This window comes from Macaca mulatta, chromosome 2 (assembly GCF_049350105.2).
Source record: "Macaca mulatta isolate MMU2019108-1 chromosome 2, T2T-MMU8v2.0, whole genome shotgun sequence".
In the NCBI taxonomy this organism is placed as follows: Eukaryota; Metazoa; Chordata; class Mammalia; order Primates; family Cercopithecidae; genus Macaca; species Macaca mulatta.
In genome coordinates, this window is record NC_133407.1 from 171,983,008 (window position 1) to 172,001,693 (window position 18,686).

General features: G+C 37.4%; 1 protein-coding gene and 1 long non-coding RNA gene across 3 annotated transcripts in view; both read right to left on the reverse strand.

Moving 5' to 3' along the window:
* Window positions 1-915: 915 nt before the first annotated feature.
* On the reverse strand, window positions 916-9,782 carry LOC144339541 (uncharacterized). The gene is made up of 2 exons (XR_013414571.1): window positions 9,646-9,782; window positions 916-1,384 (listed from the first exon to the last, which is right to left on the reverse strand). It is a non-coding gene; the product is annotated as an uncharacterized LOC144339541 (long non-coding RNA).
* Window positions 9,783-12,394: 2,612 nt separating this feature from the next.
* Window positions 12,395-18,686, reverse strand: part of CD96 (CD96 molecule) — a 108,875-nt gene continuing 102,583 nt past the window's right edge. The window contains exons 13-15 of one of the 2 annotated variants that reach the window (XR_001442807.3): window positions 16,546-16,669; window positions 14,428-14,588; window positions 12,395-13,877 (exon numbers count right to left, since the gene is read on the reverse strand). Coding sequence is in view for 1 of the 2 variants with exons in the window: in XM_001102509.5 (XP_001102509.4) it covers window positions 14,480-14,588; window positions 16,546-16,669 (233 nt within the window). In the remaining variant the exon portion in view is untranslated. Of the gene's footprint in view, window positions 14,589-16,545; window positions 16,670-18,686 lie in introns of both variants that reach the window. The other variant, XM_001102509.5, reaches the window with a different exon arrangement.

Below are 18,686 nucleotides of genomic sequence, written 5' to 3' on the forward strand. Positions count from 1 at the left end.
AAGATTGTGAGTCATTAGAGACATGACTGTCTCCTTAAAGAGAGTAGAGGACTGACAACTTCCCACCTAAGCTTCACTCTCTCTTCTTGAGTTGACCAGGAGGAAGTTTCACTTGTAGGGGTCATCCTGCCCTTCTGGTACCGAATGTACAATATTAAAGCCCGATGAGTTTACACAGAGGAAGTAGAAGACAAGAGACCTCTGATTCAGGTCTCAAACTCCTATGACTCTTTAGCCTGCTGAGGTATGTTCTTGCTCCAAGAGTTGTACACCAAGCTTCCTCACCTGGCTAGACTGGTGTTCTGTGTCTACTTACTTGAGTCTTCACTGATTCCTTGGATCTGTTCTTTTTTTTTTTTTTTTTTTCCCTCTGCACCTATGATGCCTGTCTGATTCTACCAATCTGGGCTAAACTTTGAAACTGACTCAGTGGCCTATTCAGCCTAAGGCATCTGCCAAGCCACCCAGATTTAGGTCCTGACCTCTCCTGGCCTGACTGACATGCCACAGTAAAGACCATTAGAAGAAGAGCATTGATTTAAAGTGGATCTATCAGTCTGTGATGTGAAGTGAGTCAAAAGAAAAGCTCAACTCACCATACTTGAGTGACAATCACCACTTTCAGCAAATTCCCTGTTCCACAAGGCATTTTTCTTTCTCCTACTCACTCATTCGCCATTTCCTGTCATTCATTCACACGATATTGAATTGAATATTCCTTTGTGTCTGGCCTCATCCTCACAGTGGGGGTGGGGAGGAGTGAAGGCAACTTTCCACATTTGAGGACATTTGGGTCCAACAGAGTTCACAGCCTGCATTCTCTCATCTTGGATTGACATTGCACATTTTGACATAAACATTAAAGAAACAATAGCAAACCGAAAAATTTCATCTCAGTGGATAGAACAGAGAGTATCTTCAAATAGTATTTATTGAACAAATAAATATTGGTCAAGCTGTGTACCCAAAATTTGGGGTAATGGGTAAAAGTTCTGTAGGGGGAAGTTCTGCAGAAGTGATTGCTGAGCCTTCTTCCTGCCCCTGCTCCTGTGTCGAGAGCCCCCAGTAGGAATGTTGGGCAGGAGTCCGCCCAGTTCTGCCACATGTGTGGGATCTTGCTGCAGGGACTGCTGTAAACTGGAACTGTTTCCGTAGTTTCTACTAAAGTAGCAACAAAAAACACTGCCCAAGGGTTTGAGGGAGGAATGAAAGTCTCTATCTCTTGGGTGAAGTCTGGAGAAACACAGCTTAGTTTCCTTTGATATGAAATGATTTAATGGTGAGAGGATAAGTTTGCCCTGGAGTTTTGGGAAAATCAAAGGGCTCCATTTATCTCCTTAAGAAAGGAAAATTGATTGAAGTTTTGGTGGATCCCAGCCAATACCTAGGGCAGAATAAGACCCAGAAATGATATAAAAACAGTGAACTTATGGGCTGAATCCTTGCTTATTTTCTTTCTGAACTTTCAGATTAAACAACGCTCAGAGAAAAGAGAGAATCCTGCCCCTCCAGTGAAACAGCATTTTAGATTTTGTCATACTGTATAAAGGCTGCAGTCTTGGAAAAATAGGGTAGTGTTGACTCAAATTAAGAATCTTTTATTAGGTCTTGCTCAAGTACCTTTTGTTTAAACTTTCTACTTGGAAATAATTCCAAACTTCAAAAAAAGTTTCAAAAGTAAAAATATTAAAAGACACACACATACACACACACATACTTATTCCGTCTACCTAGATTCATCTATCTTTAACAATTTACCCCCTTTGTCATTTGCTTCCATCTCTCTCTGTATGCATATACATGTATATCTATACATGCATGTATGTATGTATAAGTGTATGCATACACATATACATGCACACATGAACACACACCCTTTGAGGCTAAGCTATTTATATCATGGCTCTTTGACTGCTAAATAATAACTGTGTATTTCCTAACAATAAAAATATCTCTTACATAACAACATCAGAGTTATAAAAACTTTTATCTAGTTGTCTGTCCATATTCTAATTTTGTCAACTGATCTAATAAATTTGTTTTATAGCATTTCCCCCCATCTAGTACAGGATTCAATCTAGAGTTAGGTATTGCAATCAATTGTCATGTCTCTTTAGCCTCCTTTAATCTAGAATATTTTTAGAGCCTTTCTTTATATTGACATTTTTGAAAAATACAGTCCTCTCTTTTTTATAGAACTTTTTTTTGTTGTTTAAAATTTCAACTTTTATTTTAGATACAGGGGGTACATGTACAAGTTGCATGAGGATATTGTGTGATGCTGAGGTTTGGGGTACAGATCTTTTCACTTAGGTAGTGAGCATAGTACTTGATAGGTAATTTTTCAAACCATGCCTTCCTCCTTCCCTTTATGCCCATTGCTCCCATATGCCCATTGCTCCCACATTGCCCATTGCTCCCATATTTATGTCCAGATGTGCTAAACGTTTAGCTCCCACTTACAAGTGAGAACATGTGGTATTTTTTTTCCTGTTCCTGCATTGCTTCACTTAGGATTTTGGCCTCCAACTACATTCACGTTGCTGCAAAGGACATGATTTCATTCTTTTTAATGGCTGTATAGTATTCCACAGTGCATATGTACCATATTGTTTTAATCCAGTCCACAAATGATGGACAACTGGGATAATTCTACATTTTTGATACTGTGAAGGGCACAGTGATGAACATACATGTGCACATGTCTTTTTGGTAGTATAATTTATTTTCCTTTGGGTATACACCCAGTAATGTGATTGCTAGGTTGAACAGTAGCACTATTTTAAGTTCTTTGAGAAATCTGCAGACTGCTTTCCACAGTGACTGGACTAACTTACATTCCCACCAAAAGTGTATAAGCAGCCAGGCGTGGTGGCTCATGCCTGTAATCCCAGCACTTTGGGAGGCCAAGGCGGGCGGATCACAAGGTCAGGAGATTGAGACCATCCTGGCTAACATGGTGAAACCCCGTTTACTCTAAAAATACAAAAAATTAGCTGGGCATGGTGGCAGGCGCCTGTAGTCCCAGCTACTCTGGAGGCTGAGGCAGGAGAATGGTGTGAACCCAGGAGGTGGAGCTTGTAGTGAGCCGAGATCGCACCACTGCACTCGAGCCTGGGTGACAGAGTGAGATTCCATCTCAAATAAATAAATAAATAAGTAAATAAATAAATAAATAAATAAATAAAATAAAAATAAAAGAAGTGTATAGGCATTTCTTTTCTTCACAAACTTGCCAGCATCTGTTTTTTGACTTTTTAATGATGCCCACTCTGGCTGGTGGGAGATGGTATCTCACTGTGGTTTTGATTTGTATTTCTCTAATGATTAGTGATGTTGAACGTTTTATCATGTTTGTTGGCAACTTGTATCTCTTCTTTTGAGAAATGTCTGTTCATGTCCTTTGTCCATTTTTTAAAAAGGAGTTGTTTTTTGCTTCTTGATTTGTTTAACTTCCCTATAAATTCTGGATATTAGGCCTTTGTTGGTTGTATAGTTTGCAAACAGCTTCTCCTATTCTGTAGGTTGTCTGTTTACTCTATTGATTGTTTCTTTTGCTGTGCAGAAACTTTTTAGTTTAATTAGGTTCCACTTGTCTACTTTTGTTTTTGTTACAATTGCTTTTGGGGACTTAACCAAAAATTCTTTGCCAAGGCTGTTACAGTTTGGCTTTGTGTCCTCACCCAACTCTCATGTTGAATGTTGGGAGAGAGACCTGGTGGGAAGTGATTGCATCATGGGGGCAGATTTCCCCCTTGCTGCTCTTGTGATAATGAGTGAATTCTCACAAGATCTCATGGATTTGTTTAAAAGTGTGTAGCAAAAAAGTACTACTCACTTTTTTGTTTAAAAGTGTGTAGGACTTCCCCCTTTGCTCTCTCTCTCTCCTGCTTACTTCCCCTTTGCCCTTCCACCATGTTTGTAAGTTTTCTGATGTCTCCCAAGCCATGCCTCCTGTATAGCCTGTGGAACTGTGAGTCAGTTAAACTTCTTTTCTCCATAAATTACCCAGTCTCAGGTATGTCTCTATAGCAGTGTGAGAATGGAATAATATAGCAAATTGGTACCAGAGAAATGGGACATTGCTATAAAGATACCTGAAAATGTGGACACAACATTGGAACTGGGTAATGGGCAGAGGTTGGAACAGTTTGCAGGGATCAGAAGAAGGCAGGAAGATGAAGGAAAGTTTGGAACTTCTTAGAGACTTGTTGAATGGTTGTGACCAAAATGTGGATAGTGATATGGACAGTGAAGCCCAGGCTGTGGTAGTCTCAGATGAAGATGTGGAACTTATTGGGAGCTGGAGTAAAGGTAACTTTTGCTATGCTTTAGCAAAGAGACTGGTGGCATTTTGCCTCTGCTGTAGAAAACTATGGAACTTTGAACTTAAGAGAGATGATTTAGAATATCTGGGAGAAAAAATTTCTAAGTGCAAAGCAGGTAACTTGGCTGCTTCTTAAAGCCTATGTTCATTTGCATAAGCAAAGAAATAACCCGAAACTAGAACTTATATTTAAAAAGGAAGCAGAGCATAAAAGGTGGAAAATTTGTAGCCCAACCATGTGGTAGAAAAGAAAAACCCATTTTCCGGGGGGACATTCAAGCCTGCTGCAGAAGTTTGCAGAGCCTTCTGGCAGTCTTTAGGATTTTCTATGTGGAATCGTGTCATAAGTGAAGAGAGATAGTTTGACTTCTTTTATTAAGGGGATGTCTTTTGTTTCTTTCTCTTGCCTGATTGCTCTGGCTGGGACTTCCAGCACTATGTATAACAGGAGTGGTGAGAGTAGACATACTTGTCTTGTTCCAGTTCTCAAGAGGAATGGCTTGAGCTTTTGCCTATTCAGTATGATGTTTGCTGTGGGTTGGGCATATATGACTCCTATTATTTTGATGTATGTTCCTTTGATGCCTAATCTGTTGAGGATTTTCATCATGAAGGAATGTTGGATTTTATCTTAAGCTTTTCCTGTATCTGTTGATATGATCATATGGTTCTTGCTTTTAATTCTGTTTATGTGGTGAATCCCATTTATTGGTGTGAATATGTTAAACCAGCCTCACTTCCCAGAAATAAAGCCTACTTGATCATGGTATGTTAATTTTTTGATGTGCTGCTAGATTTGGTTTGCTAATTTTTTGGAAATTAAAGAACTTCCTCCTGAATAACTACTGCATGAAATAAAAAATTCATTGAAACTAATAAAAATAAGAATACAAGTTACCAAAGTCTCTGGGCTGCAGCCAAGCAGTGTTAAGGGGAAAGTTTAAAGTCCTAAGTGCTTTCATCAAGAAGTTAGAAACACCTAAAAATTAACAGGCTAACTCTGCACCTAAAAGAACAGAAAAAAAAAAATCCCAAAACTAACAGAAGTAAAGAAATAATTAAAATTAGAGAAGAGCTTAATGAAGTTGAGATGCAAAAGATCAATGAAACAAAAAGTAGTTTCTTCAAAAAAATAAAATAAGAGATTGATAGACTACTAGCAAGATTTACAAAGGAAAGAGAAGATCCAAATAAGAACAATCAGAAACAATATTACAACTGATCGCACATAAATAGAAAAGATCCTCAGGGACTGCTGTGATCAACTCTATGCACAGAAGTTAGGAAATCTAGATGAAACGGATAAATTTCTGGAAACACACAATCTCCCAAGATTAAATCAGGAAGCAATTGAAACTTTAAATAGATTAATATCAACTTCTGAAATTGAATTAGTAACAAAGAACCTACGAAGCAAAAGAAGCCCTGGACCTGATGGATTCACAACCAAATTCTACCAGATGTACAAAGAAGAATTGACATGATCCTACTGAAAGTATTCCAGAAAATTGAGGAGGAGGGGCCTTTCCCTAACTTATTCTTTGAAGCCAGCATCAGACTGATACCAAAATCTGGCAGAGACACAATGAAAAAAGAAAACTTCAGGCCAATATCCCTGATGAACGCAGACACAATAGAATATATCTTATTTTGTATTTACTTGATACTACTTTGTGATTGGATTTAGTTCGGTTATTCTCTGCCCTAATACTGCATAGGTGATATTGTGTCCTTCCCAGGGTATTACATTTGGAGGAGCACAATATCCCTCTCTCTCTCACTGATGATATTAATTTTGATCACTTCATCAACTTCTTGTCTAATTTCTCCATTGTATAATTACTGTTTCTTTTTCTCCTTTGCAACCAATAAGATTTTTACAGGGAGGCACTTAGAGACCATGCATTTATCCTGATCTTCATCAAAATTTCCTCGATTTAGTATCCATTGATTATTCTAGCCTGATGCAATCTTTATTATCCTGATTACAAAATGATAACTTCTGAATTTCAACACTCCCTTCATATTTCTTAATCTGCTCTTGAAGTTTTGCTATAGATGAGAGCCCTCCTTTCTCTCTCTGACTCTCTCTGACTACCTATCTACCTATATATATAGCTATCATTTATTACTGGTAAGGACTCATGAATTCCTGCTTTTCTCAATGGTTTCTAACTCTTTAATATACTTAACTATATTGATGTTCAAATCTTCCTAGATGTGTACAGTGGGAGTCTTTTCAAACTGACTCCTATATCCTTCTGACATACCCTAGCAGTTTTTGGACTATGTTCTTATTTTCTGACCTAACAAAGTATTTCCAGTTCACTTATGTCTACTTCGTCCTTAGACATTTCTCTGAGTTCAGTTCCTTTCAACAGGAAATTTTATTGAAAATCAAGATGTGGATGTAGGTATGCTCTTTGCTACTGGCATATCTTTGCTCCTTAGTCCTTTCAAAAGACCCATCTAGGAAATATATGCACATATACATATTTGCAATGCAAAACACACATGCATGCTCAAGCACGTTTACACACAGATGTGATTAAGATTAAGATTACCGATGAAGGACAGGTGGACATCATGGGGTCTCCAGGTGTGATACTTGGGAAGGACACTAACCTTCATGCACATACACATGCATACACACAAACACATACACACACATATTGTGGAAATCATGAGTTTGCATTGGTACTGCCAATTTGACTCCATCCCTGCATCTACACGGGGTTCTTTCCAGTCTTTCCTTATTCCATATTTCTATGCTCCTTTTCCCTCAATGAGAACCTGGGCACCCAATGACAACACATTTACACATTTATGTAATCTTATAATACATAACAATGTTTCAAAATTGCTTTGCTCGTTATCATTACAATAAAAAAATCAATCTTACTACCAAGCCTTCCAGATTTGCTTACAATTCTCACCTTGTTCCCATCCACCCCCATCCCACCCTACATGAGACGGGGGTATATAGTCAAATATATAGTCAAATTTTGTGTTCTTAGCTACTTGGGTTAGGTTTTTATTTTTTATTTTTTTTTGAGATGGAATCTTGCTCTGTTGCCCAGTCTGGAGTGCAGTGGTGTGATCTCGGCTCACCACAACCTCCACCTCCTGGGTTCAAGCAATTCTCCTGCCTCAGCCTCCTAAGTAGCTGGGACTATAGGCATGTGCCACCATGTCTGGTTATTTTTTGTATTTTTAGTAGAGATGGGGTTTCACGATGTTGGCCAGGCTGGTCTCAAACTCCTGACTTCGTGATCCACTCACCTTGGACTCCCAAAGTGCTGGGATTACAGGTGTGAGCCAACACACCTGGCCTGGATTAGTTTTTTCTTTCTTTTTTCTCTTTCAGTGTGCTTATGGTATTTATTTAACATACAAATGCTTTCAGATTTAGTTTTTTTCCTGTTATTTAATTTTATTATTTTAATACGTAGAATACTAATATTCTTTTTTTCAGACAAAATTATACAGAAAGGTATATACAGGAAAGGTCACTCCTCCATATTTCCCTCCCACTCTGTTCCTTCTTTACCCCTCAACTCCATCATTTCTTGATTTATCTCTCCTGCTTCTTTTTGTAAAAATAGGCATATACATACTTCAATTTTTTTAAAATTTTCCCTTCTTACACAAAGGTAGCATATTACATGCTGTTTGTACTTCACCTTTCTCACTTAATAATATCTCTGGAAATCACTCCATATCAGTGGACAGAGATTTTCTTCTTTCTTGTTTTTACAGCTGCACATTAATTCCATTTTCAATCTCCTATATTGGGCATTTAGATAATTTCAAATACTTTGTGAATCCACATAAAGATGCCAAAATAACCTTGTACATATATATTTTGATATTGTTGGAGGCTGAGCTTCAGGGTGAATTCCTGAAGTTGAATTACAATGTCAGTGAATAATACATAGTTTAGCTAAATATCATCATATTCTTCTAATATTGGTGGCACCATTTTGCACTCCCTTCAGCAGTATATGAGTGTGCATGTTTTCCCCAAAGCCTTGATGACAGAGAATATTGTCAAACTTGAAATTCATGACCATTAAATGGAGAAGAACTGATGTCTCAGTACATTTAAAATTTGGATTTCTTTTATTATGAATAAATTTCATGTTTTTCAAGTGATTAAGAGTATTTTAATTTTTGTGTGTGAATTATTTGTTCATGGCTTTAGCCCATTTTTCCATAGGATTTTTCAGTTTTTTATCCTCAATATTTGTAAGTTATCAACTAAATATATTGATAAAGATATGTATATTGATATATCATCTGAGATATATGTTGTAAATATTTTCACTTACTTTATTATTTGCCTTTTGACTTTGCTTTCTCTCTCATGCATATTGTTTTTATTTTTAAGTAGCTAAATTTATCCATCTTTTCTTTCATTGCATATACATTCATACAATTGTAGTTATATATATTTGTACCATACAGTATATGTATATGCACACATATATAACTATATATAGTATTTATATACTATAATTGTACATATATATGTATCTACAAATATAGCTATAGATAGATATGCATGCGTGTATTATGCATATATATAGTTAAGAAAATATCCTTTTTCTCAAGAGGTTTTAGTAGGAATGGGTGTTGAATGTTGCCAAAGATTTTTTAAACAGCTATGGAGATTATTCCTATCCTTTTTCTCCTTAATTCTGTTTATATGGTAAATTATATTAAGCAATTTTCTATCATCAAATGCTTCTTGCACTCTTGGTATAACCCTTAGGTAATGTTTTCAATTCCCATCACTATGTCTCAGATATTGGGGTCTCTAGTGCAGTGGCCTTGCCTCTATTAGCAGACACCTTTCTGAAGTCTTTAAAAGTATTTCTCACATGTTGTCCCTGAAATCATACCTTTTCCTTTATTATTTTCTCTTCTTTGTGCATATTTTTTTATATGTATCACACTGTATGTATTTGTTTAAATGTCTAGCTCTTCCATTAAATTTTACATTCACTGAAGGCAATAAGCTGTTCTTAGATTTTTTTTTATATCAATTTCATGAGTGTGGAATCCACAAACCCTAAACTGGCCATCCAAAAGAGGTATTCAGGAAAAGTGCTTGTCAGACTTTTCTAGTAACTAGCCACAAAATTAAAATCAATTCTTATTTGTTATTGTGTTAGATTTCAGATCTATTAGTCACCAAAGATGTCCCTTTGAATCAGTGCAATGACTTTATGTTTAAGAAAAATCCAATGCAACCCAATTATCTGTAAGAGTGGAATTAGGCTTATCTTAAACCAGTCATGCAAAAATGATTTTACCATAGATGGAATTCTCAGATCCCTGTTCATCTTCCCATTCAGCATTAACAGATACTTATGCTCTGAAGAGAGAAAATGCAGAATAGAGAGGTTAACTCTTACACGTCGCTGTCAGGATATCAGGTGCACTATCAAACTTCTCTGCAGGATTCATGTAACTGTTGTTCTATCCCCTCCAGCCTACCTTCTTGGCACTTTTAAGTATTTTCTGGTGATAGTTGAATGGTATAATGCTGTAGCCAATTTTATTTGCTGATATATCTTCTTTGGACAGTCAATGGGACTTAGTCTGACACAACTCAGGGCAAATGTGCATAAGTTTCTGGCACTTACCGAGGGTAGCTGGATATGGCCCCCGCCATGCTCTTTTCTTTATGTTGTGATATTGGGTTTGTTGCTCTTCCTTATTACTCCCCGCAGTGTCCCTCCCCACAATCACAATGCCACAGTCTTTGAACAAATAGGAGGAATCTGAGTGAGCAGAACAGGAAAGACTTTGGAGATTTCGCTAACAGAGATTGGAGGATACAAAGATGCTGTCTGAGGAGAAAAATTCACATTCTGTTATTCCCATTTCTATGTTATTTATACCCACAAAATATCAAGACCCATCACAGATGTACCATTCAAGCTTTGAGAATAATTCCAATGGTGTTCTCTGGCCCTGACCTAGCTTAAGGTCATAGTGTCCTGCTTTCTGGTCATGGCTTCCTGACTGCAGCATGGTGCCTTTGTTAGTAATCCCGGAAATCCAGGAAAAAGGCACCTTTGTAGGAGCTGGGAAATAAACTGCCTTAATTCCCCAATTCTCACTATGTGTTTCTGCCAGTTAATGTGGACACCCATCCTTTAGCTGGTTGACACAGCCATGATTGCTGCTGTCAAAAAGTCAATTAGGCTCTGCATCTCAGCCTTCATCTCAGAGAGAAAAAAGTTTCTGTATTTCTGAAGATTCAACCTTCAGGTTCAAAGTCACCATCCTAAGTCCGGGTGCCAAAAGGGCTGCCTTTAAGGACCTCTTCCCCTGTTCAGAGCCTCTGAGACATTTTTCATTATCTCTCACCTTAGTAAATTTCTCTAAACTTTCTTTTCAACTTCTGATCTTGATTACTCTCTTTTCTCTTTTCATTTCCTCATGTTCTTTGACACTTTCTAGAGCATCCCACCCCATAGGGTTAATTATTTCTACTTTTCTTTATTTTCTGTTACAATTTTTAGCATATACTACCAAGGCATAAAAAACCAATGTTTACTCAAAAGCACACAGAGCAGTAGCTCTTGTCTATAGTAAAAGAAGATACCAAAGCAATTAAAGATCAATTACACTCTAGGCTAGAAATCAGAGAGCTGGGTCATCATTTTGGTTTTACCATTTCTAATTGTGTGACCTTGGACAAGTCAATTTCACAGAACCCTTAACTCATTATTTGTAAAATGACCTCTAATACCCATCCTGGTCAAATGTTCTATGATTTTTAAAAAGTTATTTTGGTGAAGTCAACCATATCTTCCTGTTAAAACAAAACTCATGTTGAACCAAAGAAAATAGAAAATACTCTTTTTTTTTTTAAAACATGCATTAGGCACTTACATATGAGCTAAAATATGCCTACCTTTGGATCTATACGTGTAGGTTAACTATTGCTACAATGTTGTGTAATAATCACACAATTTCAGTGGCATGCAACAGTATTTAACTTATGTGCCTGTTGAGGTAGGCTGTGGGTTTTGCTGATCTAGACTAGCCCAGCCTTGGGTGGTTCTGCTCCATGAGCCTTTCTTTTTCTTCTTGACACTAGTAGGCTAGTCTGAAAATGATCTTCTCATGGTGATAGTAGAAAAGAAGAGAGTGAAACCAATCATAGAAGTACTTTTCAAACCGTGGGTTAGTCATGCCCATGATACTCCATTGCAAAACAAATCACATTGTCAAGTTGAGGTGTGCTCCTGGTGCAGGTGGGTAAGGAAATGAATATATGCATAACAATGTTAACTAACACATAGTGCTTTGGAAATGAGTGACAAACATGTTTACATATGGCTTTTTCTAAGTGAAAATGAAACTTTAGGGATTAGAGTCTAGTATTGCTATTTCTCCTATGAGACAGAGCTAAATTCACTTCTAGCGACAGGAGTTGCTGGTTGAGACACTCTATGAATTTACTTGCACACAATTTAGGGTTCAAATGAAACTGTCATTTTAGTCAAATAAGGGTGGTCAAGCTCACTGCACTACCTAAAAGGCAACTGGAGCCCCTCCAATTTGCAGGTTTGTGAAAAGTTCCTCTGAACTACTCACTGAAGATCCCTCCATTTATAAGCAACTGCTCACTCTATTCAAGTGGTAATGAATGTACAAATGCTGGCTGGAACTTAATTACGAGACTAAAAGAGTGTACTTCAAAGAAGAGCTAATATAAAAACACAGTGAGACACCTGTCATGTGATAGATTGATAAATTACATGGATTTATGTTATACTGTAAAACTGTCTCTCCCTTTAGTGAAACAATCCAAATACCTCCAACTCTGCCACTCTCTACCCCCACTTTCTACTTATATTCACATGTTCTAGTAAAACAGTAAAATAAAGCCATAATGCTTTGTACACAAATTACTGATGATTAAGTCGCATTAAATACAAATAACTATACACATGAAGCAAAGCAACAGCCATATATATGAAGCTAGCATGTGTTTCTTGAGAGCTAATAAGGAATTACAGATAAATAATTAAGGCAGGTAAACCATTTATTTTTCTAGTTGTTGAGCTGTATTTTAGTAATCTATTGCTATGTAACAAATTACACTCAAAATTAATCGTGTTAAACAATAAGCACTTATTATTTTATATTGTTAGAAGTTCAGAAGTTTAGAAAAAGGCTTAGCTGGGTAGTTCTGGCTCTCTTTAGGTCTTGGTCAAAAGATCAACTGAAGTTGCAATTATCTAAAGACTTGACTGTAGGCTGGAGAATCTGCTTCCAAGATGGCTCCCTTACATGGCTGGCAAGTTGGTGCTTATTAGCAAAATACCTCAGTTCCTTGACAGGTAGATTTCTCAATAGGGTTGCCTGGGTGTCTTCATGGCATGGGAATGGACTTTTCCCAGTGTCAGTGGTCAAAGAGAGATCAAAGTGGAAGCCACAGTGTATTTTGTGACCTAGCCTTGGTCATTTCTAAGCTTTTTTGGCTATAACAAGGATGAGACTGGTACTCCATCTCAACATTGTGCAAGTGCACTACCCTGAGTGTGAATACCTCCTTAAATTTTTTTCCCTAGATACATTGATTGCCTCACCTTAATCCTGGCCCCAGGTTACACAAATCATCTGTATTCAGCATCGGAGGGAACAGTATAAGGGTGTGAATAGTAGGAGGCACAAACATTGGGGCTCATCTTGGTGGCTGGCCACCACAAGAGTTAAGCATCTACCTAAGATTCTGAGTGATGAGAAAGAACTTCCACTGGCTCGATGGTTCTCAACTTTGCTGAATATGTGAATCATCTGAGAGTGCTGATGCCTGTGCCTCACTCCTCAGACGTTCTGATTTAATTAAACTGAAGTGTGACAGCCATGGTATTTAAGAAAAAGACATAATCTCCAAATAACTCTGCACAAGGTATTCTCATGTGCAGTCAGGGATAAGCATACTGCAAGTGAACTGAAGTTTCCTTTTGAGACTAAAGTCCACACAGAATTTGCCTATCACTATCTGTCAACAACATCTGTTTTTCCCTCCTGGAGCAGGGAGTGTGGGAAGGTTTCAAGAGACGAGGAGGATTAGTCATTTATTCCCTCACAAACTGTTGCTGAATACAGAACATGTCTGGCTGACTAGGTTTCTTCTCTGACACCTGCACATTCTGCTTCAACTGTTCTGTAAAAGATTGGTAGGAGCAGGGTTAATTAATCAGTGCTGATCTGATTTGAGGCTCTTTCTCTTTTTCAAAACAGATCAAAACAGGCAGGTTAAACGAACAGGAAAGTCCCCAGATGAAAAAGAGAAAAACAGGAATTAGATGAGTAGCGTTGGACGTAGGCTGCCTGTTTACTTACAAAACAGTTTGGTACCGGTTTGATGGACATACACACGAAGGCACTCAGATGAAACCACTCTTGGCTAATATAGTTTTAGAGGCCAGTGGAGTTTTATATCTTCCGTGCTACTTGGTTGTTGGCTAGTTATCTCTTTGATCCCTCTTCATCCGGGTCCACGTGGCAGGAGTCTGGGCTGAACATGGTGGGAAGACAGTGAAAGAGGATTGAAAATATGGTTCCTGTGCAAAGTATTCTGTTTTCCGTCCATGAAAATAAACAACAGAATTTCAATATGAAGACTAACCATACTTCTCCATTACTTGGCAGCCTCGTTAGAACTTTTACATTTTCTTTTTCCTGTAATTATCATCTTAGGGAATGCAACAAAGGCCCAGGATTTTGGCAAGGAGTTTACAATGTTGATAGATGTTCAAATAAGAGGATCAGGCATAGGCATACACTTGAAACCATTGCTGTCCCTCCCTCAGAGAATTTAAGTGAAAATACCATATTTTTTTAATGATGGCAGACTAATGTGTACTTCTTACATAAGCAAGAAAACCACTACAAATTGCATTGAGTGTGAACATGACATATCCTCTCACTCTTGGTTAAGCTTCAGGCATTTGGAGATGAAGTGGGGTGAGTTGCTGGGAAAACAGGTCACTCACTTCTGAATTCCATTTCAGCTGCAGCAAAGGCGTGGCTGAAGAGCGACTATATTAATAAAGCACAATGTCTACCTTCTCAACAGGATTCCAGCAGAGTTCTGCCATGGGGCAAAGTCTCACGAGACTAGAGGGTCTCCATCTCATGATAAGGCGGATCACTTTCGTTGGGCTCTTGAATGCAAGTGTACTTGATAGGAGGGGGTGGTGGCTTGAAAGGTGGAGGTCTTTCCATGCTAGGAACAAAATATTGGTCTTTCAGTGCCAAGAATGTGAGGCAGTCTTATGCACACACACACAGACGTGCTTTGTTTCTTTAAAGGAGAACACAGATTGATGAGAAAGAGACATACCCTCCCAGTTCTTTCAGCATTCTTGCTGGCATAACCCTGTGCTTGTTAGTCCTGTCAACCATTTGAACCTCATGATGTTACTATTAGTTAATATTTAGATGGTACTTTGTAGTTTGCAAAGCGTTTTTATCATAACATTATTTACTTTGTGTGCAGGAAATGCATCACCATCTACAGATAAAACTGAGGCTCAGAGGTTTTAAACAACTTGCTCAAGAGAACCAGATGGACAATTCAAGTCTTTTCACCAGAACTGATACTCTGCATGAAAACTGCCTCCTAATAGAAGAAATGTTTCTCTTATGTGGATTAAAATTTTCCTCCTGAGACTAAATCTTAAAATTCTAGGATTTAAGACTGAAGCTTTTCATATAGCCTCTTTGCTAACCCTAGCCCCAGCCTTTGCCCGAACACTCACTATGTACTGTGGGGATATGGTAGAGATGGGAAGTAAATCTCTTCTTGAGCCCTGAGTACTGGCTAGATAATGCCTAAATCCCTTTTGTTTGAATCAGTGAACATTCTTAAAGCCATCTTTGCACAAAGCACTATTTTATGTTAGTGCAAGTCATCTCTTTTTCAGAGATGCGTTAAAGAGCCAAGTTAGTGTGGAATTTAGCTATACAAATGCTCTAGCTATCTTGATATCAGGAAACAGAAATATATCTGTGAACATCTTTATGTCCATCACTCAAACACTTCCATGCCGTGGCAATCCATAGCCTCTTAGGAGAGATAAAGAGTGGGTGGTGGGGGAAGGAGGATGGAGAGATTGATTCTCATCTCCATATAAAACAAACATTTGAATACAGAACAATTTAAAAAATCAATTCAGATTTTCAGATTTCATTTGTTCATTTAATATAAAACTCTCTAATCCCTGTTACCCAATTTTCAGATGCTTTAATGGAGACTTCATATGTATTAATAGGTAGGTACAATGCTACGAAATGTGCACTTTTGTTTTACTTTTGTTTTTTGGAGGAATTATGAATTTCTCAAGGTCATGTGGTGGCCAAATTGTAGTCCTTGGAAAAGAATCCAGAATTTCTAACTTCTGGTTTAGTGTTGTATTCACCACTCCCTGTATGGGGTTATAGAGTCTTCAAGGATACTCTGCAAAAGGTAGAAAAGCATATGGCAAGATGGTTAATGTTATCTTAGAGCAGTAGTAAGACAAGTGGAAGATCAGCTCTGGGTACTGGGGTCTCTTCCAATGATGGCCCAATCCAGACTGACTCAAAATAGCAAGTCAGAAAAATGAGGCTTAACCTTATGTACCATTTCAGCCTGCTGATTGGAGAAGGGTTTTGGAAAACATTTCAACAAGACAAAAATGAGTAACCCAATGCTTACTTTCTTTTCTGCTTGGGAAAAAAGGAAAAGGGCAGTAAAAGCCCACCCTAGTAAAAAAAGCGGCTGGAAATCTCTTGAAATTACCTTTCTCACTCAATTTCACACTCGAGCACCTAGGACCAGCGGAGCCTAGGCAGTTCAAAGATGCATGAAAATGAAAAAATAATGAAGATTGAAAGAAAAATCAGTTTTAGTTTTGAGGGGAGGTAAGGCTCAGTTCTCATTTCATGTCCACAGACTTGCTCTATCTGATGAATGTTACAGCCTGACTAGGCCAATGCAGAGAGGGATACTGAGTCAGGAGTTGTGTATTTAATCCCAGCTGTGTGATGTTGGGAAAGCTATTTAATCTCTCTGAGCTTCTGTGAGCCTTATTTCTTCATTAAAATATGGGAGGAACTTCACAGAGTAATAATATATTGTACTGATGAACATTTTACAATGAGAAGTTGTCAGTTCCTATATATGTTAATATTATACTCACATTTCTTTTTGGTATTGACACCATTTTCTCACTCCAAGACCAAACAATATCATGCAGCAAAAGAGTAAAGCTGCTACAATCACTGGCCAGGACATTCCATCTTTGGGCTTACTGACCACAATACCTGAAAAGGGCATAAAGAAAGATGAACTTTAATCCCAAACTTTGGCTTTTGGAAAACAGGATTAATTAAACTTTTTCTCCTATGTGAAACATATTTTCTTCAAAGGCCATGGGGATTCTCATTGGCTATGATCATACTCTGGAGGTGGGCATGTCTATGCCTTGTTACCTACACGAGGTGATAACTTTTAAGAGTTAATGATGTATCCTATCAGAAAATTTCCATGGATATATATAAGCATACATATGTACCATGAATATATACCTCTTTTATTACAATTGGGGGCATATTATACACACTATTCTGTCCATGGCTTCTTTTTCGTTTTTTCACTATTTTAGGTTCAGGGGTACATGTGCAAGTTTGTTATATAGGTAAATTACTTGCTGTGGGGATTTGGTGTACAGAGTATTTTGTCACCCAGGTAATCAACATAGTGCCTGATAGGTAGGTTTTTTTTGTTTTTGTTTTTTTTAATCTTTACCCTCCTCTCAACCTTCAGAAGGCCTCAGTGTTTGTTGTTCTCTTCTTCGTGTCCATATATACTTAATGTTTAGTTCCCACTTATTGGTGAGAACCTGCTGTATTTGGTTTTCTATTCCTGTGTTAGTTTGCTTAGGATAATGGTCTCCAGTTCCATCCATGTTGCTGCAGAGAATATTATCTCATTCTTTTTTATGGCTTCATAGTATTCCATGGTGTATATGTACCACGTTTTCTTTATCCAGTCACTGTGGATGGGAGTTTAGGTTAGTTTCATGTCTTTGCTATTGTGAATAGTACTGTGATGAACATATGTGCTCATCTGTCTTTATGGTAGAACAATTTATATTCCCTTGGGTATATATCCAATATAATAAGATTGTTGGTTCAAGTAGTAATTTTTTTTTTAAGTTCTTTGAGCAGTAGCCAAACTGCTTTCCACAATGGCTGAACTAATTTACATTCCCACCGGCAGTGTATAAACATTCCCTTTTCTCCACAATCTCACCTGCATCCGTTTCTTTCTTTCTTTTTTTTTTTTTACTTTTTAGTAATAGCCATTCTAACTTATGTGAGATGGTATCTCATTGTGGTTTTAATTTGCATTTCTCTAGTGATTAGTGATTTTGAGCTTTTAAACTAATCTAAAAATGTAAAAACCATTTTACATTTTTAATTTTACATTTGACATGTTTTTAAAGAATAAGAGGCCAAAAGATGTACACCTGGCCTCTTTTTCTTAAAAAATATTCTTGGAATACTTTCCATAGCACTGCACAGAGATTTATCTCATTCTATTAAATGACTGAATAGTTCAATGGATATACCAGTTTATTTAATTTATCTCACAATGTTAGATTGTTAAATTGTTTCCAGACTTTGTTATTGCTAATGATACTCCAGTGAAATTTCTTATACATGATAGATAGATCTTTAGGTACTTCGATTACATAGATCATTTGGGCAAAAAGCTATCTGGATTGGTTTTCTTTCCTTGTCTCAACTAGGTAGTAAACTGCTGAAGCAAGGATTTAAATTTCTTTCATTTCCCCGTTTTTATTACACTGCTTTTCATACAGCAAAATCTCAAAAAATACAGGTCAAAGAACTAGATTTAATATTCGCTATCACATCTTTTCTGTGTTTGTACAAAGCCTGGACTGAAACCATGTGATGTTATCATGTTAGCATTGGCTAGAGTATTGAAGACTTTTCCCTTTCATACAACATACATCCAGGGATTCGAGGTCTTCCTGATTCTCACCCCTGTCAACGTAGCAACTGAGGGTTCCCTGGAGACTCATGTAGTCCAATAACACATAATCTTGTGATACATTGTATATACAGATGACTAGAAAGTTTACATAGTTCAAACCACTAGAGTAGCATGATCATGAAAGAGACAATTGGTCAACTCAGGTCTAGACAAAGTTCTGTTTCACACAAGTCAAAATTTACTAAGCTCCACCATGGTAATATGGTGAGATATAATATTTTACCTCCAAAGTTTTAGATAAAGGAAAGAACAGAAGGT